The 25,401-nt window shown below is 44.9% G+C and overlaps 1 protein-coding gene across 1 annotated transcript; it reads right to left on the minus strand.

Moving 5' to 3' along the window:
* Nucleotides 1-1,981: 1,981 nt before the first annotated feature.
* On the minus strand, nt 1,982-22,811 carry NR1D2 (nuclear receptor subfamily 1 group D member 2). Its single transcript, XM_014937788.1, is given in 8 exon segments — nt 1,982-5,122; nt 9,360-9,570; nt 13,462-13,647; nt 17,191-17,807; nt 19,376-19,520; nt 20,471-20,559; nt 22,551-22,668; nt 22,670-22,811. Coding segments are annotated over 8 exon segments (1,653 nt in total). The 5' UTR covers nt 22,760-22,811; the 3' UTR covers nt 1,982-4,925.
* Nucleotides 22,812-25,401: the final 2,590 nt, after the last annotated feature.

A 25,401-nucleotide genomic window follows, 5' to 3' on the forward strand; every position in this document is an offset into this window, starting at 1 on the left:
CGGAGACGACAGCAGAGGAGCAATCCCCCTGGATAACCCCGCAGCCTGTCTGGGGGATTCAGGCCGGGCAGGAGCTTGTTTCTATGGCTATAGGAGATCACAGAATCATAGAATCACCTCGGTTGGAAGGGATCTTCAAGCTCATCTAGTCCAACCATCAACCTAACTGACATAAACCATCACTAAACCACGTCCCCCCAGCACCATGTCAACCCGTCTTTTGAACATCTCCAGGGATGGTGCCTCAACCACTTCCCTGGGCAGCCCTTTCCAATGCTCGATAACCCTTTCAGTGTTAAAATTTTTCCTTATATCCAACCTGAACTTCCTCTGGCAGGGTTCAGCCCTCTGCCACTGCAAGCTCAGCCTCCAAACAGAACACCAGGGCGTGCGTTTGCAGCAGATATAAAGGGCTCTGTGAAGGGTTCTGGTGCGGCAGAGCAGTGTCTGCACACAGGGGGGGTTTCCTAGCGTGGATGGACCTGTTTGTCCCCGATAACCAGGAATCTGCAGCCTTGCAGCCTCCCTGCACACCTGCTCTCTCACTGGGGACACGGCTGTGTCCTTGACCAACTTTCCTCCTCCCCAGTGAGCGCAGCCCCCACCATGTTTTTTTCCAAGCTGCCCATTGCAGCTCAGTCAGCTCTCAGCATCCCCCCACAAGACCTGGGTGTTTCTTTCTCCCTCCCCATGCTAAACATCAACCTTAAAAAAAAAAAAAAATTAAAAATATAAAAATAAAAAAAAAAGGTGGTGGTATTCACTGACGAAGGCTCTGGCAGCTGCTCGCTGTGCTCATCAAAGAAAAGGAAGTGCCAATTATTTCCTTGTAGGAACTGTTTGTGTAATCAAAGTGCTCTGCGGTTCAGTTCCGAATGCCGGTCCCTTCCCACCCCACGGTCACTGGCCCGAGCAGGAGGCAGGTGGCCACCCACACCCTCGTCACTTTATACTTTCACACTGGGACGCTCACACCTTTGTTTTCCTTGCGACACTCACCATTTCCTCGTGGAGCGAGGACAGACACGGGGCCAGGCTCGCTGTGGGCACGTTCACACTTGCGTCGGTGCTTTCAGCTCCAAGTCCAGCAAGTTCCCAGGAACAAGCACAAACGCTTCATGTCCCATCCCCACAGCACCATGCCAAACTGGGGAGGGGGTGGGAAGGGGGAAAGGAATCATGTTTTTACTGGGATGTTTCCCCTGCCCCATCTCCCCCTTCGCTGTCGTAAGACACTCACAGCAAAACGGGGAAATTACTTGGAGGATCCCAGTGACAGCTGGAGAGAGAGCTCTTCCCAAGGACCTCCCAGGCCCTGGGACCACCGTGGCTCATGGCCCTGCTTGCAGGGACTAGAACTTGGCGGCAACAAGGGAAGCCATGTGCAAAGATGCCACCAGAGAAAACATGCCAAGAAAAAAGAAAGAGGTTTTGTGCTGTTATTTTTTTGAGTGCTGGCAGTCATAATTTTGTTTCTGTTTTAGTCCTCTTTTTTTTTTTCCCAAACACCAATAGATGCAACATTCTGTGCAGAAGTTTATCTCCTAAAACAGTAAACAGTTCAAGTTGGAAAAATCAAATCTATCTTTGCCCTTTGACTGCCATTTTTCATCAACCTCTCATAACTTAGCTTTAAGATTCTTTACAGACAACTAAACCATATACATTTTTTCAGTTGCAAGGTTATATTCCTAAAATGTAATGAAGGTGTTTAAAATTACTATCTATTTTAATGAAGCTACACAAAAATATTTTAACTGTGGTAAGCAAAATGCACCAGAAAACCCCATCCAACCACCTGGTAAGACAGCCCCATGTCACAGGTGGACCCAGACAGGGGCTCCCAACCACCCTGCACCAGTGCAGCTCCCATGACCTTACGGCAGCTGATGTTCTCATTCATTACTGCTGCTTCCTTCACCTTGGTGTGTTGTCCTTCCTTCCAGACTTCGTACAGAAAAACACAAAGACCACAGAAACATGGTGTAGCTTGCTGACATAATGCCCATATTTAATCTTTTAAAACAAGAACAAAATCAAGAATAAAATCAAGAATAAAAATTTCATTTAAGTCATACAGTACATTAATCTTTCAGCAATGACCCAATCTACAGTACTCAAATGCCTGGCATGAAGTCTATTATCTCAGCGTTTAACAAGTGTATAACCAGTGACACGGTAAAAGAAGAGCTCACAATACACAGCTAACACGATGAGTTCAGATTTTCTTCTAGGAGTCCAGCTAGGGTTTGTAATATGTGGGTCACCTTTGAACTGCACTTTAATCAACTTTTTTGCTCAGTCAATCTGTTTGGGGGGTTTTTTCTGTTATATAAGTTTTTCCATTATGTACAGGAAGATTATTTCAAATGAAATTGCACAAGTTAGAATATCTATCTATAGGCATACACAGTCAATCTAACTAAAAATTTAATAAGCAGTAATTACTCAGTCCTGGTTATACATTCCTAAAGGCTTAATAATAAAGTTTTAAGAAGAAGAAAAAAAAAAAAAAAAACCAAAACACAACAAAACACAGTTGTAGGGTGGCGATCTCTGCAAGAAGCCTTCTTCCCTCCCAAAACAACCAAGGGTTACCTGTACTTTCCACATTTGAAATAGGGTCTACAAAGAAGTCATTTCAGCTCCAAAATAATACAAACCACGTGACTGTGTCCTTTCTAAAGTCTGAATGGTTTAATGCGTAATTCGGTGAAGCTCTCAAACAAATAATACTGGTAGGATGCAGACTGTTGACAGAAATTAGGACAATATGCCCCAGTATCCCATTTGGATAGCAAAACTGTATGTATTAAGGGGCCATTATCCAGTGGTTAAAGTAGTTTGGATGAGGAGGACAGCTCTCCCTGTAGCAGCTGCAGAGGAGGGGAAGGTGAGGCTCTTCTGCTCCTTAGCCAAGGCTAAAGCCAAATTTTCCTCAGCTCTTATTCAAACCCCTGCCCCCTCCTGCTCTCAGCCCCCTGACCAGAGCTCCTTACCACCTTCTGAGGGGAAACCCCCAGCCCAGAGGTTCCTGGACCCCCGCCAGGGCACAAACCTCCCCTTCTCTGCCCGGGCACCTCCTGATGCTCAGGGGCAGGCAGAGGGGATGCCTCTGCTCCAGCCCCACGGCGGGCACGAGGGCTGCCATCCCCTCCCTGCTGCACCAGAGGAGCTCTGTGGGCTGGCAGCCATCTGCCTCCCGGCCTCAGCCACCACAGACATCTAAATGCAGGTACAGAGAGGTCTCTCCCCTCCGCAGAGCAGTGTCACCACACGCTAGAGACCCAGAGGGCTGCCTCCGAGGGAAGCTAACTAAACACAAGGGTAATGGAGCATCTTCTTCCCACATTAGCAAAATATAAACATAACTAATTAACACAACTGCCTTGCCTTTTTTTAATCTCTCTATTCTGGTGCCAGGTCCTGCTACAAATGGAGAAAACCCATAGAGAACCGCTTTCCTAGAAGGAAAAGCAGCAGAATCTTAAGCCTTGAGGATCTGCTTTGTAAATTTGCTACTGGCATAAACAACAAAAAAAGTCCCATTTGTTTGCTTGGTTTTTGTGGTGTTTTTTTTTTAAGAAAAAAATCCAGACCATCCAGTGCACCTTCTTTGCACATACACACACACGCACATGCACACACACCAATGGAGAGCTCCAGAAGAACAGGCATGGGAACCACAAAGCCCAAATTGTGAAAAGACATGGGGAATCTCACATTTCTGTGTTCAATTCTCATTTAGCAATGAAGCAGCAAAATGACATATTGCAAGAAATAAATGGTCACAGAACACACATACACCCAAACGCAACCAGGGATACATTTTTCCCACCTTTTTTTTTTTTTTTTTTTTTTCTTTCTGATAGATGCTGTTATTCATCTGATCGTTTCTTTCTGGCTGTGCTGAAATTTTTGAAGAGCATCTGGTGCTTCTTTAACCTTTACCAGAACGTAAGAACCTCAGTGGCAATGGACAATCAATCTCATTAGTGCCACAATCAACCATCTCCACCTGAGATTCTCTACGAACCCCTTCTGAAAGTTGAATCTGACTCTGCCCTTTGGTGCCACTCTGTGGTGGTTTGCTTTTTTTTAAATTAACAAACACAGCATATTAATGCAAATTTGATGTTTTCTAAAAATTAGAAATGCTCAGATAATTAGTTCAGCAATATGCAAAGTGCATCTATTTGGTTCTTTCCATAGATCACCTTCTGTTGTAAGTTTAAATTCCTTCACAGTTTAAAATATTGTGAAGAAATTATATGTATACTTTATGTATAGAACTATTTATATACATACACATATATACACACAACTCTGTACTTTATATAGCGATAAACACTCATTACTTAACTATTTATATTATATACACATGGCATGAACACACGCTCAGTGAAGAGTTGGTGAGGGCTGAAATCATTCCATCGGGTTTAATGGAATAACAACAGTGAAACCATGAGTGAGTTATCAAGAGACACAGACGTACATCTATTAGGTAAGTGAAAGACCAATTAAATCAGCTCTTCCTATTAGCGCAGGATTGTTCCCACCCCATTCCATGCTCCATATGCACATACATACACAGCTATTTTGCGCTCAGTTTACGTGAGAGGGCAGTGGTGGTTCTTTTTTTCCCCCTAAGTGAAAGAACAGTCCATATTTACTGGGGCTCATCGCAACCTCTTCTGCAGAAGGGGACCACAGCTGGGTCTGGACGCCTTGGAGGACTCCAAAAGCTGCGCCGCCCTTAGCTGAAAGCACCTGCTGAAGCGTTATTGCATGGTTATGGGACAGCTACCAACCGTTCACAGTCTGTGAACTCTCTCTCCGACAAGTGGTACAACTGTATAAATACATATTTTAGCACAAAACAGTTTAACACGAGGCAAGTCCAAGTACAGATGAGACCTAAAGGCCTATGGGTGAACTTTAAAGGCCAAGAGTTCTTCAGAGTGCATGTTGTTTAAGGAACGCAAGTCAGGTAATTTCAAAAGAAGTTTTGTGAAAATAGAGGCTTCATTTGGGTGATTTTTCATGATTAAGGTCCTTAATGCACGGATTAGTGTTTCCTGAAGTGCCTCCACAGAATTGACATTTTCTATTCCAGAGCGATCTAAAAAGGTGGCAGGGGGAGGGGAGAGAGAGAAAGAAAAAAGCAGGAAGGGGAAGGGAAAAAAAAAAAAAAAAGAGACTGAAAAGATGTAGTTTGCAACAAAGTCACTGCTAGAATCACTCACTAAATTAACAAGTGCAAGAAAAAATAAATACTTATGCCAGAAGTTTCAAACCAAAAGTCTTTGAAATACAATTTAGCATCAACTTTGCTCATGTGGAACTGGCAGGGTCCAATCACCTTTTCTGCAACCACTTACCCAAATTTCCAGAAAAGGACAGATCGAAACAGACGCTTAAATATTTTGCTGAATCACAACTTTCAACACGAGGAGAGAAGACAGGGCACACAAGTAAAAATTTCAAACATTTCTCAAGGCTGGGCATAGAACCCTACACTTATATCGGAGCTTCAAGCTAGAGGAGGAAATCCCACTCAGGACAAGCCCCGCTCTTATCTGCACAAGGGGATCCCCAGGGCAAAGGGAGTACAAGCCTTGACATGGCTGGGCACTGCTTCCGAGCGTGTTCTGAAGCACTTACAAAACGAAACATGATGCACACAAAAATTCCCAGCTGAGAAGAAGAATTTCAACATCAAGAAAAAATTTTATGCTTTCACATACTGCACTCACCCCATGCCTGAAGCATCTCTTTCAAGAGAGCTGTATTTAAGAACATGCCTGTTTGTCCTTAAGTGGAACTAAGTAAGCAGCTTAAAAGCACGAATTTTTAAGCAAAATGTCTCAGCTAATAACCATGCACAGTAGCTGTTTTTATCAAGCTGTAGCCTCTCTTCTTAAATGCTCTGTAAATTCAGCAGGGCACATACATACATGAGCGACGGACAGGAACAGAAATGCACTTTGATGTGCACATGTACATAAAGCCTTTTGAAGAACTGGGACACAGAATGACAACAGCTTTCCGGAGTAGCACTGAGTCAGATTGCACAGACAGGGCGGGAATCCCTTCCTTATGCTGTCAGTGTCAATCCAATCGGACCTCTCAGGTGAACAGGCTAGAAGTCCTCCTGGACTATTCACTACAGATCACTACTGCTGTGGGAAAAATTATTCCATAATCCACTTCAGGATCCATCTTGAAGCAGTTAATGTGTTTTGTTGCTTTAGAAGGATTGTTCCAGAAGCTTCTACTCTAACAATTAGGAACTTTGGTTAATACCAAATGACGTTTATTAATACATCTTCCACTCTTCTGTGAAGACTGTCCATTAGGTTTGATAGCCCCTCTCCGAGGGAGCACAAGTGAGAGCTGCCTCTCTGCCTTTACTTGTTAAACTATCTCTCCCACTTGCCCCCCTGCTTTGCAAAACCTTTAGGTTTGCTCTGTCTTGAGCAGGAATGATGACATTTGCACAAAATATGCCGGATGAGGTTTCTCAAGAGCTCTGTACAGTGACAGCAGTATTGCCTTGCCTCTGAAGGCAGAAGAATGCAGTCCATTCTTTCCTGGCTGCCCCAGGGGAGTTACTGTAGCCTCCTCTCTTCAATTAGTCCAAGTCTTTCTTCTCCCTCTCAGTCTACTTCCAGTTGCTCCCAGCGGCCAGCAGAAGTTTTTGTTAGTACTCTCCCAATAAGAGAGAATAATAGAGGGTGTGTATTTTATATTCTTCTACCACAAGGCATCACCCTCAGTTAAGAGATTATCTGGTCTCTAGACCTGCACAAACCACATTCTTTCGGCTTTGCTTCCACCTTGCTTCTTCCTTCTTCAGTGCCCACAATCCATCTTGCTACCTCCCTCCATCTTCAACATTGAAGCCAGATGTGAAACCTTCTTTTAGTTTTGGAATGGTACCGAGGTAATTCCTCAGCACCACCAGGAACACTCCCATATCCCCACTGTTTGGCCCTGATTTTTCTTTCTTTGCCATATGACACCAAAACAAGAGGATGTACAGAGTTACACGTATTCCTTACTACTACCCTGCTGCTTCTTTCTGCATATTCTAAATATCCCTTATAAGAGTGGTCATTTATCCAGTGTTATGGGGAGATGCTTCTGACAAGGTTCTCTGTACTAGCACTATTTACAGACTTACCATCATTTATTTTTTTTCCACTGGTGGGTTTGGTTGGTTGTTTGTTGTGGGTTTTTTTAAAGATTTTAAACAACTGGAAGTGTTTTAAAAAGATTTTTAACTAGTGCAGCATAGTGTTTTATATTCTGGATCACTTAGTCAGGATTCAACAGTCACACATTCCTGTCTGCTGCTGGAACTGATGTGAATCTTGGCTACTCTCTACTCTCTTCCTTTCAATCTTGAGTGACTCATTCTGAGATGAAGAAGTTTAAATGGTCTTATTCTTCCACCTTCAGCTCTTCTTCCACTTACAGCATCTTTTGCCTTTGCCTGCATCTCCATGTCATTCTCTCTGATGCTGTTCCTCAACTCTTCCTCCTTATGTAATCGAGCTCCACTTCCACCTTATGGGAAATGACTCCCTGGGTCACACTCCTCCTTGAGGGATGGGGTGCAGGGGATCTGTCCTTCAAGACCTGTTTAATTATTAGATGCCCATAATCCTTTAGTTCTACAGGCACTTTCTCCTACTGGCAAGCCCTTGCACCACAAGCATCTTCCCGGGAGCTCTGTTGAGGGCACTTGTGTTCTTCTTTGGTACTTGCTCAAGCGTGAAGTTTTCTCACTTACTCGCAGGGACACCTCCCACTAGAGCAGGTTGCTCAAAGGTAGACCACAAGGTAGCTAAGATAGATAGCAATAACATCCAAAGCTATGATCTGAAAAATCCCCAGCAGCTGCAAGAAGCCCAAATACCAAACACCTCCTCTCTTTGTCCTGTTGCACGGCTCTGACCTGATGTGCTGTATGTGTTACATACCATCCCTACGCTAAGCCCTGCTGGGAGCTAGCAACAGCATGGAGCAGCGCTTGAAAGGCTGAGGGAGGCTCTGTGCTGGAACCACATTTAACACAACAGCTACAGCCTCTCACATACAAAACAGGTGGCACAGACTGTGATATTCTAGGGCCCAGCAGCTGAGCAAGCAAGAAGAGTGGCTGTAGCCTAGTTACGGCATTGCACCAGGAGGGAACAGGCCTGGTTCTCAGTCCTTATTTTAAAGGTTGCCCTTTTGAAAGATAAAATATGTAAAGCAGAGTCTGGTAAAAGTAACTAAAACTCCAGGTTTCTCAGTGCTACCCGCACATTTTCACTAACAGGCTACAGAGCCATGCTGCCTTCACGCTGCCCGTTGTTGTGGCTTTTGAAGCTCCCAGACTCTGTACCACCACCTGCTCATTACCACCGCTGACAAACTGACACCGGCCCCATCCTCTGCTATCCTATTCCAGTTAAGCCAAGCATGAAGCTGTTAGACCAAACAAACTGCCCTACCTCCCTTACAGAGGCTTGACGTGCCCACAGCACCATGCCTGGGGTGCCCCTCTCTGGTAAGAGAGATGTGGGTCTAAATCCCTCAGGTGGAAGAGGTGCACTTGTTCAAGAAGAGAGCTGCCCCCAAACACTGGCCTGTTGTTAGAGTGGGCACTGCTAGCATTCCTGCTAGCTACCCCTAGAGAGCTCCTTACCCAACAAGCTGGGTATTCCAGGCATTATATGCAGAGCTAATGTGCCTAATTTGAGGCTTTAGATAATACTAGAGAAGTAGGTGCTTAATCCTTCTTTGAATCTGGGCCAGGGTGTTCTGTGTATCCAGGGACTGAAACAAGATAGGAGGCCGGTGAAGACGCGAGTGGATTGGCAGGCCTTTAGCGGTGAGAAGTCACGATGCAGATGAATAGGGCTTTCTTGCTGACATAGGCAGAGATCAAACTTGGATTTAGACTTAAGTAAGGTACGCAACAGACTTCAGTGACGATACTTGGAAGTAAAAATACCACCTTATCCCAAGACTTAGGCTGTGCAAGTCAGGAGTAATTTCACTGATGCTGTCCTGTGAAACTCAGATGAGTCAGACAAATGGCTTCTAAATAGCCACCGGCAGCTGTGACATGTATTTGTGCATTCTATAGAAAGTAGCAAGAAAATATGAGCCCATTGCCACATTTTTCCAAAAGGCAATATTAGAAAGAGCAGATACATAAAAAAAGTAAATTGCAGGCTGCTAGTAGCTTAAAATCCACTAAATGGCACTTAGGCATGAAATAATAGGGTACACGTCTTACACAAGATGGCTCTCTATTGAAATACAAAATTTGGCAAAGGTGTAAGTTAACTTTCTCTCCTTACCAGCAGATACCAGGACAACCGCTGTAAACAAACTCATTTCCTCATCACTAAGTTGCAGGGCATTTAGTTTCTCACTGAACTCAAACATGGAGTTGAGCAGATCCCCAGCTCCCATTGAATGCAGGTCATCCACGCTGTACTTCTTTCCACTCAGGAAGGTGACGGTACGTTCCTTTGCATCAAATAAAGATGCAAACCGTACCATTAAGACCTGGAGAAAGAATAAATAAATAAAAAAAAAAAAAGAACAAAACCAGATAAATATAAACGGATTTCTAGAAAAGTCAAAGAAAAAAATTAAACTTTTAAACATCATTTAAACTGTCTCATTAACCGCTGTACAAGCATTCTATACCGAAACTGTCAGCATGCTATTGAGCTGCAAAAACCAGTGCAAGCTCTGGCCCGGTAGTCCCAGAGAAACCAACAAGTGAAAAAATTAGCAAGTGGATGCAGGGGAGGGGCTATAGCACACAAAAGGAAGGAAAATTAAAATTTGAGCCTCAGACAGCCTGAGCCACAAAGACAATGCCATTCATAGATACGCCAGTAGGACAACTTGCTTAAGCCACTGAACAGCCAAAGGCATACAGAGAGCATCAAAAGAAATGTCTTCTTGGCCACACTTATGAGGAGCAAAATGAAGGTATTGAACCAGATTCTCACTTGGCGTAAAGTGGAGCAGCTCCATTAAAAGAAGGCTGATTTACACCACCTGATGATCTGGCCCACCAGGCATTCTTTGGGAAAATACCATGCTGCTCCTACAGGAATGTTAATGAGCTCTGGTAGAAAGGAGCCACATGTATGGCCTTCAAAAGGCTGGGGAAGCAGGGCTTGAAACGGCACCTGGTCCGTAGCTGCAGCTGGGAATACCCCTTTGGTATAAGCACCTGGGCTGGAGCAGTTGACATGTGCTGAACTTACCCCTCTGGGCTGAAATTTCTCTTGTGGTTTCTCAGTCGTATTGTGAAATGTTTCCCTCTGGAATGGCTTGTAAAGTTTCATTTGCTCATGTTCAACAACCTTATTTACATTTTCAAGGTTTAAGTTGCACACAACAGCCTTCTTATTTGGAGAAAATGAACCAACTGGCACTGGTTAAAACTTCAGACTTGCTGTAATCTCTTGGTGTGACAGTCGTCTCTTCTCACTTACCCTACATAACTGCATTAATTTAAATGTTTACTACAGATAAGAGGAGAACCAAGATTTTAGCAAAGACTAGTGCCTTTGACAAGCTCAAAGAAGGAGAGTTCAAAAAAAAAAAAGTTTGAGAATTCAAACACCATTCACGAACATTACATGACCTGCTCCTAAATTTAAACAGCCAAATGACATGCAGCAATCTTGATGGACACATGAGCACCATGTATTATTCACCTTTGTCACCTAAGCTATACGTCCTTTGATGACATTAACTACAGAGTGCAGAAACCTAGGTGCAGAAGCCCTCAGAATACAACAAAAGGAGACAAGGGTAGACAGACAAAGCTCAACTTGTGCTTTAGCATGGACCCACCAGGTACTCAACAACTCTCCAGCGGAAAATGGTATTCCCTTTACAGAACTGGGCTTTAGAAAAATGAACTTTAAATAATGAGAAACCATTATTAACACCAGTATTCAAAACTGAAGCCCACGAAGCTGTATTGATTTATATTAAGGTAAAGACCTCACCCATAGATTTCAACGTCACCATTCTAATCTAAGGAAGAACAGTTTAGACTATGGTATAGCACATGATTGATTCATCCTATTTCACATCAAGCCAGACTCCTAATTGTGCATGCTGAGGACATACCTGATCAACCCTATCACCTGACCACAGCAACATAAACGCACTAAAACTTCCACACAGGCAAGTGCTTGCTCACTTCCCCACCACCTGTAGCCAAATTACCAATTTTGTGAGTCTGTGGAGGAACTGAGTCACTACCCTGGGGGATCCAAGAGGCTTGTTAGCTCTACCATCAACTACAGTTGGAGTGGGGGCTTGTGGAGGTGGGTGAGGACCAGCTCAAATCCAGTTGAGTTCTGTATTTTAGGCTCACTGCTGTTCCTGAGCTGGCTCCATTACAAAGCCATGCAACTGCCACCACAATATACTGAGCTCCCCAGTACTCCCAGTTCTAATAGGGCATTCTAGTTTACATCTACATGAAGATACATAGCTACGCTGCTTCTGCACCAACATATTCTCCATGCATCTTCTTAGTCCCAAACGAACAAGCACTCCTTGAATCCGAGCTGCTGGGAAGCACAGTGCCAAGACAGCCACACACCGGTACCCAAGGGAGCCAGAACAGGCTCAGAGGCAGTTCTTTTATCCAGGTTCTTCTATTAAACACGCAGATGTTGGGATATCCTAGTCTGGCTACCCGGAAGACAGAAATGACCTTGTATGCACCAGGCCTTCAGGATGCCTTTTGCCTCAATTGCCATGGTTTCATTAATCCTGATTTGTTTTGTTTTTTTTTTCCCTCTGCAGCATTATTTATTTTGGCCTTTTTGTTTCTGTTGTTAAGATGCCACATAGGCCTTTAACTGCAGGTACCAGCTCACTAACAGAAATCATTAATGTTCCTTATAAATAAGCGAATAGGGATAAGCATGCAGCCGTAGTTTATTATTAATTCCCCTGGATATAGAAACCTTCCTATCAGCAGTGCTTGTAACTGGCAAAAAGGCGTATGGGTGAGGCTTGAAAAAAAACTTGAAGAAAAGCCAAGACAAAATATTTTACTTGCAAAACATGAAGGTTTGGCTTTACGTTCTAGGAGCAGTTCAAGCCTAATTTTTTGCCCTCTTTGAGGGGACTAGACAGTATAACACCTTGCAGAGGAAGGAACCAATGTTTTTGTGTAATGTGAACAGCAACATAAGAGACTGTAGCTGAAGAAGTGAAAACAGCCCTTAGCTACAGGAGTTGTAGGTGAATATTGAAAGGTCAAGAATAAGTGTTACAGCAAAAAATACATGACAGCAAAACAGAAGGAACAAAGAAACTGACACACTCCAGGCACCAAGTCTTCCAGTATAACTTGTACCTTCCAACCCAGTAATTATCCATTTTAGAACCAGGCAGTATAAATGCAGATAAAAGACCCAACACATTACACGAGAAATGTCTTCAGGTAAATACAAAATCCAGCATCCCTCTTTGAAATAATAAATCAAGTAAACAAGAGCAAAAGCATCACCAACCCTGCCCTCCCCAGAAAAGCACAGTAATGTTGAACACTTAAAACTTCAGGCCCTCTATGTTTAAACTTTGTAGTTGAACACATGTGAAACGTGCATGGTCTCCAATAGACGCAAGAGTCGGGAAGAGGAACTAAAACCTTAAGTAAAGGTCCCCTGGCGAAGGTCACTGATTATAAAACAGCACCGAGCTCTCTGGTATCACTCCCAATTTAACACCACTAATTCACATGTACATCATGCGCACAAGTGGGTGAAATTAACCACGAGGACCTGATGAGATTAGTCTAGAGCAAATCAGCTGGTACACAGTATCTGCAGAGCTGCAGCAGTACAGCTCGTTATCAGCACTGGATAATCAGCTGAAATGCAGCACTGCATTGGAGCTGGAGGCTTCGGCAGCTCCCAGGTGCCACCAAAGCCTAGTGGCAACTGGTCAGGATGGATGCTCTGGCTTTGGCAGGGAGCACAGTGGCAGAAGGAAGGATACACAGAGCAATAAACACATTCCTCTATGAAACAGTAAGTCAATACATGCTTTCTAAACTATCCACCCTTCCAGATGCAGTCTGCTTCTCTCCAGGCTAAGCAAAGATAGCTATCAAAGTAACCGCTGCTACACAAAACCAAGAATCTCCTCATTAGTCTTTTATTAAAGCCCAGGGAAGAGGAAAGGGTAAAAGGGCTGAGCTTTTGAGCTACTTGGAAGAGGGATTGCTCACCACAATTTGACCAAAGAGAAGCACTGGACACCATCAACTTAAGGAAAGCTCAGAGCCAGCATCCACGGGCAAGCTGGTTTTGCCTGATATAACCCAGTTCTATTTATTTTTGTTCTTAAAGGGGTCAAGCTGACACACAGTTTGTCAGGTCCACAATATACACACAGCGGTCTCACCTCAAAGGTCCCAGCCTTCAGAAGATTAACCTGGTCGTGTTGGGAGAGATCTCGGAAACCTGGGATGCGCTTGGCGAACTCCACCACTTCCTTCACCGCAGGGGTAAAACTCAGGGAAAACTCTTCCCAGACTTCATGGCCAGACTTGTTTGGGTCCACGTGGGGAGTCTTACTCATTGGGCACACCTGAGGTTTACAAAACACAGGCAGAAAACAACTCTTAAAGATGTAATTCCAAATACTGACACACACTTGAAAGCAGCAGTTTTATTCGGTAAGAAAAGTTTTGTAATAATGATAGAGAAAAAACGATCAGTATTCCTCAATCAAATCCCAAAGCAACTGGACTTCTCCCCCACCCCTTACAACAAACAAATAATAAAAATGTCAGGGCAGTCCATTAGCAGTCTGTTTCTAAATTTGCTGACCTTGGAAACGCCAACATTGTTTGCAGCAAGAGACTTGAGAGAGCCCAGGTTATGCTCTTCTTCCTTGATGTCACTCATGCCTCACATCCAGATTTCTCTTACTTGTATTATCCCTGTAATCTCCCAATTAATCATGATTTCACAATCAATTGATTGTAATCTCACAGTCTCTACTACAATCATTCTCATATATCTTTCTTGTTTCACAGACACCTCAAGTGATTCAGTCAAGGTGACAAAGGTGTCAACACCAGAGCAAGGAACCCATCCTCGGTTTCCTGAGTCACAGGTTTACACCCTCATTACCAGGACAACCTTCCTCTCCTACATATTTCCTTTTATTTGTACCACTGAAGGAGGACCAAGGAACTGGTATCCCAATTTTGCTCAGTCACAAGACGACAAAAATGCTTTTACATAAACACAGTGATTTTTTTGCAGGAAAGTCTGAATCTGCCACAATGAGGTCAGATGTATCAGTCAAGGCTGACTGCCAAAAAATTCCCTCTGTAAAACCCAACCAGATGCTCAGAGATACTTTAGGTTCTCCTTTCTAAAATTTACATCTTTTAATGAAGTTTGAACCTTTTAATATTCATTTCACCTGTCATCGTCAAGGACAAGAATTCCTTTAAGTATGCCTCACAAGTATACCGAACAGCGTATATAATCCTGCATAATGTCAGCAAAGCAAAGAGAAAACAGTGAAATAGATCAGTAATTCCTCAGAGCTATGCTGCTTTTGCAGGGCACCTTGAATCTGGCAATTGCCTAGCAATTCTTTCCAGGGATATATTCAACAGGTTTACATATGTGTGCATGTATTTGGCAACAGCTAGGGAAAACAAGATGGAGTTAGATACAAATTTCTGTATTTTTTTTCCTCCAAGTGTCAGTTACTATCTGGGCAGATCAATATGCAGAAAGCTCTTCCCTTTCTTTCTCCCCAAAAGACAAGGAACACAACTGCAGATTTCTGGGTTCAGCCGTGAATCACAACATCATTTGTGTGTCTGAGGACAACGCCCAAAGCCAAATAATTGCTTGTGGGGTAGAGGAGGACTTTTTCCATAAACTGAAAATCAGAAAATATTTTGGCAAAGTGAAAGGCCTAGACATGCAACCAGAAGCCCAGCAGACACTAAGCACTGCTCTGCCCATGATATTGCAATGGTTCATGCAGGCATTATTCAAAATCCAGTACCCTGAGCATAAGGAATTTCTGGTTCAGCACCCCACTCTGATTTGGACACAAGAAGCCCCTTCACCTTCTCATCCTACAATGCTTTATGGCAACCCCCAGACACCTGGTCCCAAGGGGAAACAGCCACTTCCCCATCTCCATGTATTCCATCTAAGCTCTCTCCAGAGACCTCTGCCCAAGAGTCAATCATAGAATATCTCAAGTTGGAAGTGGCCCAGAAGGATTATCAAGCCCAACTCCCTCCTTCTTGCAGGACTACCCAAAACCAAACCATACGACTAAGAGTGTCATCCAGACACTCCCTGAACTGTGACGGGCTCCCTATGGAAGCAGCCGTCAGCTTGTACAGTCACTCTTAGAGAAACCTCTTCAGGAATGACCTGTTCTGCTTTTCTGGTTGTGGGGGTATTGAGTAAAAAAAACCAAGCCCCTGAACATCTGTCTCCGTACTGGCCGAGAGCCTAATTACACTCCCTTACTGCTACTGACTCATTTTGGTCAGATCCACTCTCATTGAGTTCTCTGGCAAAAACCCTCATTCACGTCAGGGACGGGGGGTTAGAGGGTGGGGAGCCTGCACTGCCGTGTTGGATTCGGTTTTGGTTCCTCCTCATCAGCTGCATTAAACCTCCCTGCAGCTGCTATTCACAGGTCACGCTGACTGCCTGGGCCTCAGCACCACTCCCTGCCTGCCCATACTGACAGGTTCAACCTCTGCTTCCCAGGAGTGCCAAGAATGCCGTTGTAGTGACTCCACATACTTTCCCTGCAAGGAAGAAAGGTTGGGAATGATTATTATTTGCCGTGGTGCTGTGCCCAGAGTCTGCAATTAAGGTCAGAGCCTGCTAGGGATGGCATGGTCCACATATGCTGCAGCCAAAGAAGAAGAAAAAAAAAATAAACAAAAGGGAAAAAAAAAATAAAAAAAGAAGGAAATCCAGCATCAAAACAAAACAGCCCTCACTGTGTGGAGACTTTCAGGGGTCTTCAAGAACCTGTGAAGAATCTTCACAAACTAGGAGGAAGAAAAATACCGGCAGCTCGAGCACTTCAGAAAGGTCAGGGGCTTGTGCTTCTCAACAGGAGCACAGGATGAGAACGAGGATGTTATGTTCTCTCATCCCAGGCGGCTCCAGTGATAAAGAGAAGGACAATCTATTTTAAGGGGCTTACAGAACTGGTTGCCTGAATGGCAGAGAAACAGCAGGTGCAAGGCAAACTGGAGGGACCTGTTAAGGAAAGGAAAGAAAAAAAAAACCCAAACCCATATGCAAGAAAACAGGAAGCCTCCTCGTTAAGAATTCAGTGAGAAAATGCTCTAGCAAAGTCATCCAAGGTACCCAGAAGCGTGTTAAGAGCCTCGCTTGTGTAGGTACTACAGCAAAGACCCTGAACTTCTCTTAAGTGGTTTAGCTGTGCATCTTCCCCCTACCTCTGCTCAGACCTGAGGATGTTCTACAGGAGAAGGATATGATGCCTGTGCACTGTTGAGCCTGTATTTTACACTGCCTGTAACAGAATCAGCCTATCCCCATTAAAACAAAACAATCCCCCCACTTCCAAAAAAAACCAACCAAAAAACAAACAACCTAAAACCCAGGAGAGATTTTAGAACACATCAGCAAAGCATGCAGACTGGCTTAAAATCCTAGCCCTGAGGTTTCACCCCAGAAATCTGCTCTGAATACCTTTAGGAAAAACAAAGCATATATGTCTGGGAAGTCTTTGAGAGCATTAAGTGAAGAAGTGAATTTATAAACTAAGATCTACTCTCATTTTTAAGTCAAGCCAGCTAAGAAACCTGTGAGTTTTCTTCAACCAATGCTCTTTGATGTTGGCTACTTTCAGTTTGCTAAAATACCAAGTCAAGAAAGACTTGTATGTTTTCAAATCCCCCACACAACCCGAGCCATTATTCTCCTTCATCACTATTTGCGCTATCAAACTTACGTCATTAATTTCAGTTTCAGTAGTTGTGCCAATTGTGTGCAGCTTCATTGACTACAGAGACCCAGCTGGATCACACCCATCACTAAGCCTTTCACTAAGTCAAATCAACAAACTAAGTCAAATCTCAAACAATTGAGATCAATATACCAGATGCATTCTTCCTCCAGTGCTGCAGGAATAAGTGGTATTCTTGTTTGGAGAAAAGCCATCTTCTGGGATCCTATCACACAGTCGCTGAGTATAACCACTGGTGAAGTTCATGCAGTGGGCATTTGGGAAACACATGGCGTGCCCGCTTGGATAATGGACGGTGCTTCTCCCTTTGTACTGTCCACCAAGGTGCTGCTCACTCTCAGGGTACTGAGGGCCACCCAGCCCACCAACGCAGTGCTCGCTGCTCAAGATGTACTGCTCAGTGCTCTTTGACACTCTCTCCCCACTCTGGGACTGCATCATCTCTGCTGGGTTTGGGGACTGTTCTTGGTTGTACATGAAAGTGTCCTTGTGGGCCCTGGTGACCATACCGATCACTTCTTCCTTAGCCATGTCAACGCTGGGAGGGGGAGAAGGGCTTTTGATGGTTTCCCGCTCTTGCTTGGGCTTGGATGAAAGGTCTTCTTGAGGTGCTTGATCCTGATGTTCTGTTAACGCTTCATTGGGTAAGTGACCGCTGAACTGACTGTTCATCATGGTTTTCATGGCACTCTGCATCTCAATCAGCATCCTCTGTTTCTCACGTTTGGGAATGCGGCCAAATCGAACAGCTACCGAGGCGGAGAAACGAAAAGTGGTGGGAAGGAAGGAAAAAAAGAAAAAGTCAGTCTCGAAAGTGTTAACGTGTACACACAGAGAATACACAACCCAACCAAAGATCTTGCCTTTTGAGGGAAGACTTTAACTGCTCTCACCAATACTACAGCAGGGGTATTACCACCGAAATCCAGGAGCTTCCTGGGCATAGGACAGGTGTGAGGTATGAAATGTGTGCTGCTGTTCACATCCAAAGAGAAGGCAGCTCTGAAACATGCAGTCTCTAAAGCCTTTCCCCCTTTTGCTAACAAACCTGGCTATGGACTATACACACACTTGTGTTAATTAAGTGTCAGGCTTTAAAATTGGATCAATTAAATCAGTATAACTTTGTGAGCTGACAATTAGCTGAATTTAAACACAGTTCATATCATATTTGAATAGAAGTCCTACAAGACAGCTCCTCATGGACCAATTATACAACTCGCCAAAACAGTTAAGAGAATCAATGCTGAATGAAGCTTACCTTGGCAAATTTTCCTGATAATTTTGCCTTGACAAGGACATTTTCTGCTGGCAAGGGATGGGCATCATTGTGGCTGCAGCACTTTTGACCCTGTCCTAGGGAATCTACCACTGCCTTTACCATCCTGTCCAACCACAGCCTTACAAGGGCCAGTTTCGACTGATGTAATTATGTTCATGCAGTAGTCCATCATTAATGTAACTAAATCTCTTTCATTAAAGCAGGTGCAACCTTACGCACAAACAAGCGCCTAGGGGATGAAATAACTCCCATGCACGAGAAGAACTCAGAACAATTATTTGAAATAAGTTTTAACACTCCACCCACTAAATTATTAACAGCCTAAGATTCCTAGTTCTTGTGAAATAAACACCCAGAGAAAATTAAAAAGTGAAACAGAAGGAAGAGTTCTGGTTTGTGTAAGTTGTAGCAGACAAAAGAACTAAACATTTAGCTTCACATTTTCAAAGAAAAAGTCACAAGGAGTGGATAGCCAGCAAGGTGCTCAGAGACACAGTTTAACATTACCCTTTCCTTTTTGCCTCCCTTCTCCCTCCAAGGAAAGGAAAAAAAAAAAAAAAAAAAAGGAGCAGATATACTTTCATCCCATGCACCCAAACCTAAGTCTTTAGGCTCCATAATAATTACTCTAAGGCTATCAGCTTGGGTAGAATTCCCTTTCATTGAAAAACTAACAGTAACAAAATAAATAAAAAAATAAAAAAAAAAGAGAAAAGTCTTGTTCAGATTCAGGCACAATACAGCTACGAACATTAACTCATTATAACAAAACTGAGACTCTTGTTACAGCCTGCTGCAGCACATCCCACTGCAGCAGCCCGGAGACGGGAGGACAGCTCTGCGGCCAGTATTATGTTACCAGTTCAGGAGAGTCACGGAACAAGAAGGCAAGTTGATCTGAACACCCTCAGAGAGGGAACCTGTCCCTGAGGGCAGGGCTGGCTGTGAGTCCTGCCAGTAAGCCCCTCAGCAGGCGGTTCTGAGGTGGGCAGCAGATTCCCTCTGGAAGGACCACCGCTCAGCAGCAGAACGTACCATCTCTTGACATCCCGACAGACAGGCATTTCTTGAAACGACACTGCTGGCATCTGTTCCTATTCATCCTCATTATAGAGCAGTTGTTATTCTTCAAGCACTTCTTATACTGGATGTTTTGCTGAATGCTTCTTCTGAAAAACCCCTGTAAACAAACAAACAACCCCCACAACTATTATTACAGCACGTGTCAAATCCTCCTGCCAAGATTCACCTCTCCGCAAGCACAGAAAACCTCACTGTGTCTCATCTGCTGCTTCGGAGCCATCAGCCCCAAGTGATTTTAAAGAACTTGCTGCTCTTTATTACTTACTTCCCCTTGGTGTGTGATCTGTGTATAACACAAAATAGTTATGATTTCTAACTATAGAAGATGCTAATTCCCTGCATAGTCAGCACCTAATAGCACAATATCTCCACTATTACCTCTCTCACTGTACTGGATGTTTATAAGACACGCCTTCACTCTCCTATGACATCAAGTGCAAAGATGGAAGTCAAAATCAGATCTCTTGACTTCCATCTCCACTGTTTGGCAACAAAACCGTGCTGTTGCACCATATGACCTTCAAAGGCCGTTCTTTCACACAACCCTTAAACTGATAAACTCCTTCACAGAACATAAAATTTGCAGTGTTACAACATCAGAAAACACAGATCTACTGATGCATGAACAATGCAAGCACCCAGTTCTGGCTTCTCCAGTGGTAAAGAATTGCTTTTCCAAAGCTGTTTTGTTCTGTGTCCCAGCCCAGGTGACAACCCACACCCACTATCTCTTAATGCAATTAACATTCACATGTCTTGTGTGACACGGTCTTTACTCCCTCTGTCTCCAGTTCTTCTCTGCTGTGCGCTCCAGGTCAGGCAGGACCAGACAAGGGGCGAGAACAGAAAGTACTGCAGAGTTTGGAACATGCCGTGTATTACCAAGTGGTTTGCCTTTCCCTACAACTTATACAGTGTCTGAAATTTCTCGGATTTAAGTTCAATAGAGAAGTACACAGGTATTTTTTCAGCCATATCACCTCTTTTCCCTTGTAGGGAGAACTAGAACATTTCACCAGCAGGTAGGTGAGCAGAAATATAGCTCACCTTGCAGCCCTCACAGGCATGGACACCGTAATGAAATCCTGAAGCAACGTCTCCACAGACTTTGCAAAGAAGAACCATGCCATTAAATTCTAGGATCAGAACAGAAAAGTCAAGGATATAGAGAACCAATTGCAGGAACATGTTTCCAGCTTTTAAAACCTGGACTAAAAGCAAAATATGACAGGTCAGTTCAATATACAAAAACACGCAGCAGAGGAACAGACATGAAGAATGTACAAAACCCCTGAACAGTCCAGAAGGTACCAGGGCAAGGGAGGGTGGGGAAAGACAAACATGAAGCACTCAACAGAATAGGGAGAAAGCATGTATTCACTGCACTTACAGTCACAGTAGCGTTGTACTCAATGGTAGAAACAGAAAGTCTGCTTACATTTACATATTTTTAAAAGGCCCATTTAGTTAACTGTGCCACCAAAGTTTGGCCTCAATCTGTTTTTCCATCAGGACAAGTAAGCCCACATACAGGATACAGGCTCCCCAACAGAAAAAAACCCATCTTTTCTTAAAAACAGAAATATTAAAGGACACTATTCTATTATATATTGTAAATAAGCCACACACTCTACCTATGTGATAACAATTGAGGACTGGTAGCTCAGCCACATCTACATATGTAAAGACTAGTCATTTGAGTGCATATCCAGATCAGCATGCTTGCACACTTGAACTTAAAAAAACCTTCTCAGCCCTGTAAATATGCTCATGGTTTGGGTTTTTTAAGTTTTTCCCCACCTATTTTATTTCAGCTTGTCAATAAAGATTTTTTGCAAGTCCTAAGTGCTGGTCTAACATTGGTTTCACTGAAGCCAACAGGAATTTTACCAGTGTCTTCAATAACCACAACGTTACCTTAACAGTAAACAACACAGACAGCTGGAAATACTCCCACAGAACCATATCCTACCAGAAAAGTAATTTATTTGACATTTGGGATTCATTTATAAAGAGGAACTAAAACTTTTTTTTTCCTAAAGGTTTTGAAAAAGAACCAAACCACAAAATCTGAGGTTTGTTTTTGGTTTTTTGTTTTTGTTTTTTTTAAATAGAGCTAGTACTGAGCTAAAATGTTACCTATGTTATCTATACATCTAAACAGTTTACAACACGTTTCATCTTCTGGAACCCCTGACCTGATACCAAAAATATAGTTGCTAGCAAATTTTTAAGAGGAAGTAAGGGTTCTTACTAAGAATTTATGGTAGGAACACTTAAAAAAAAACAAAACAAACAAAAAAACAAAAAAAACAAAAAAACTTTTAAGGTAGAACTGTTAGATACTTATTCTAGCTTCACAATAATTAAATTGATAAAACAATTCTGCCAATAAAAGAGTTCAGCCTTCAAAAGACTAGCCTAAATTCAAGCTGAGTGTTTACTGAAACACTCATTCCCGCACTCAGTTTGATTCCTGCCTTTCTAAAACTATCCAAATATAGTTCTTCATCACTGATCATCTCTGATTACCAAAAAAAAGTGTGAAGCTAAAAGCTGGAGTGAGATTGTCAAATGCATTTTAAAAGGCTATCCTTTAGTTCCAGCTTATGAGTTTACATCCACAAATTAAGTCTTGGAATCAAAAAGATAAAGGTCCCAGCTACAGCTATGTAACTAGAATATAAGGTTTTGGTAATTTACTGTTCCTCAAAGAAATTTGGGGGGAGGGAATGTGAAGAGGCAAGTGGGGGGAGGATGAAAAAACAGAAACTAGACTTGCAAGGCAGCTCCATAAATACTCCTGAAGGCAATTTCTGATTACTATGATCTTTACTTCACTGCATCTTTTTAACCAAGTGCTTGATTTTTCTTAAGATCAGTTTTCAGTAGTGAAAATCTGAAGAAAGCTGGACTGTATTTATGGACTGTTTGAAGTTAGCAGCAATGGGACCTCCATCTATTAGCAATTGTACAGCAATACCGTATGTATTACCACACGTATCACAAAAAAAGATAAAAATGGAGGCTTTGCTATGTGTCTTCAGAAGAATCCACATGGAAAACCTGGTTGCAATATACAAGAGGGAGAAAAAGTGGTGGTTTCGGGAACTGGCACCAAACATACTTGTGACTCCATTATGGCCTTTTGTCAAACCAGCAACACTCGACTGGTTTGTTTTAATAGTCTCCTCGAGCCGGTCACTCTTGGGGGCCCCGTCAGAGCCCTCGCTGCTCCGTCCATTGCAGCCGCCTTCCGAGGAGGAGCTGTTGGGAGAAGACGGTACGGGCGAGGAGGACGACTGGAAGCCGCTGTCTGAGCTCTCGCTGTGACATGAGGCTGGGCTAGATGCCGAGCTTGAAGAGCTGATGTAAGCTATCACACCCCCTGAGGCCAGAGAGAAGAAAAAAAGAAAAGGAAAAAAAAAAAAAAAAAAAAAAAAAAAAAAAAAAAAAGAAAAAAAAAAAAAAAAAAGAAAAGAAAAAAACAAAGTGGGCATGTAGTGACATAACAAGCAGACATGCACCGCTGCCATGTGAGCCACGCCATGACCCAGCACCGCCAGAGCCAGCCATCACGTGTGCCTGGGCACACTCCTCTCCCTCCCTCCTTCTCCCCATCCCTGCTCTACAGCTGGCCTCCCAACCTGCCCCGGACCCTTCTCCCCTCTCATCCAGCCTCTTCCCACCCCGATGGGGACGAAACGAATCTGCAGAGCCAAAAGGAAGGAGCCGGGGTGCTGGTGGGATGGGGCAGCGGGGAGAGGGCATGGGGTGACCCGGGGTGGGGGGGTTTCCCCAGGCAACCTCCCAGCAGAGCTGGTCCAGAGCCACAATCTCGCAGCGCTGCAGAGGCAGAATGCAAACAAGCTGGGTTAGGGACAGAAATAGGGCAGAGAGAAAGGCTGGGAGCGGGCTGCCTGCCAGGGGCACAGGGAGGACGGGCCGGGAGGTGCTGGCGGCGCAGAAGGGAAGGGGGCGAGGGGAAGGAGCAGCGCTGCGGCCACTGAGCCCCAACCGAACGCCATTTGCCCGGCTGCAAGCCTTCTGCAGCCTTTCCAGCAGCAGCCGAACCCCAGGCTGCTGTCTGCAACCAGCCTCTGCCCTGCCGCAGCCTGCCACCCAACATACTCCCAAATCCCTCCGATGAAACAGCTTTTTGTCCTCGGGCACACCCGGGAACTGTTCCGGCTTCTCACGGGCTCCTTTCTCTCGCTCGTAAACAAGAGAAATCGTTTTCCCTTCCCTCCAGTTCGTCTCCCAGACCTGGCATTTCAAAAGTCAGCACGAAAGCATTTGATCTTTCACACAAAAATTTCAACAGCGAAAGCCACGCAACTGTTTAAATCGACTGCACTCAGCATCTCCTGGTTTCTGCCCGTGCTGCTCTGCAGAGTCTCCCCACAGCCCGCTCAGCAGATTGCAGCAAGGAACTCCACACACCAAAGAATCACAAACTTTACAACAGCTGGGTGCTGGGTCCCTCGGGAGGGGAAAAAAGCACTGGGTGTCTGCAGAGCCCTGCGTGGACTGGGTCAGCACGGCAGGAGGGGACCACAGCCCCTCTCACCAGCCACCACCTCCTCACAGACAGGGGCAGTGGCATTACACAACCCCAGGAAGATCCCTGCTTGCAGGTAAAAATTCTGACTTGGAAATCTTCATTACTTTTATCAGCTGTAACGGTCCTCTCAGCATTCCCGCCCCAGCTTGACTGGCCCACTTCCTCTCAAACATTTCATTATGGGGTTTTTTTTGGTTTTTTTTCCACTGAGGAAACCACCGCCAGCACCCTGAGGGACCGAGGAGACCCCGGCAGTGCCACCCCCCAGAAGTCAGACCAAACAGCCGTGTGACACACGTGCTACACACCGGCTGCTGCTCACGCTCCTGGACACTGGTGTCCCTACGCACCCCCCCACAGCCCTCTCTCCCGCAGAGATTGAGTTAGTTTATCTTTTTTAAGGAAACCCTCCATCCTCAGGATGAGGTCTCTGGAGAAAGGAGGGTGTCAAGGGACAGGCAGGTCCCGCAGGGGCATGAGGAAAAGACAGTGTCAAAGACCCGTGGCAGCACAGGACAGCATCTGCGTGACAAAGGCCCTGCTGTACCCCCGGTGCCTCGCACGCGCCTCTGCCAGGTGCCGGGTCAAAGCTCGCGAGTCCACCCGGGTCCAAGGGAGGCACCGCGTCTCTCCGCAGGCGCCATCCTTATCTGCCGGGGGCAGAGCAGGACACGTAAACACGGGCCTGGCAGGGGGAACTCCACCTTTCTCCAGGCCACCACCTCGCCCCGCTACCTCCAAACCCTGCCTGGCAAAGAGGGATGCTCTGGTCCCTCAAGGGTCACACCAATGTCATCGGGGAGCGTGGAAAGAGCGTGTCCGGGAGTGGTTTCACCCCTTGTCTTCTGAGGGAGCCCCAGATAGCTGGGCTGCTCCCATGCCCTGGGGAGCCTGGTGGTCCTGCCCGTGTCATAGCCCAGATCCCTCTTATTTTGGCCATTTTAGAAGCTGTGTTTCCCGAGGAAGCCTATTTTTGTTTGACCGGCAGCTAAAAGCTGTCCCTCTTGCATGGTGCTGGGTGACAGCTGGAAGGGGAGAGCCCCAGCACAGACGCGCCCCCGCACCCAGGCACCCCACCGAGAGGGACCCCCGCACCCATAAACCCCTGGGGAAGGTGAGGGGGTGTCAAACACATCCTGGTGACCCCACAGAGCCCGCTGCAGCAGAGGCACCCCCTGGGGCAGAATGCGAGGGTCTGAGCTGGCAGGGATTGACCTGGGGGGCGATGGGGGGTGTGTGTGCATGTGTGTGTGTCACGGTAACGTGCAGGTGTTTCACTGACGCTGAGATTTATGGAGTTGTACCGACGCAGAGGCGGCGGCAATGCGGGCACCTTCGGGACCGTTTCACCCGGAACGTTTCACCGAGGATGCTGCCGCGGCAGGGGCTCCCCGGGCCGACCCACCCCCCCTTC

Source organism: Calidris pugnax, unplaced genomic scaffold (assembly GCF_001431845.1).
Source record: "Calidris pugnax isolate Ruff unplaced genomic scaffold, ASM143184v1 scaffold11, whole genome shotgun sequence".
Classification (NCBI taxonomy): Eukaryota; Metazoa; Chordata; class Aves; order Charadriiformes; family Scolopacidae; genus Calidris; species Calidris pugnax.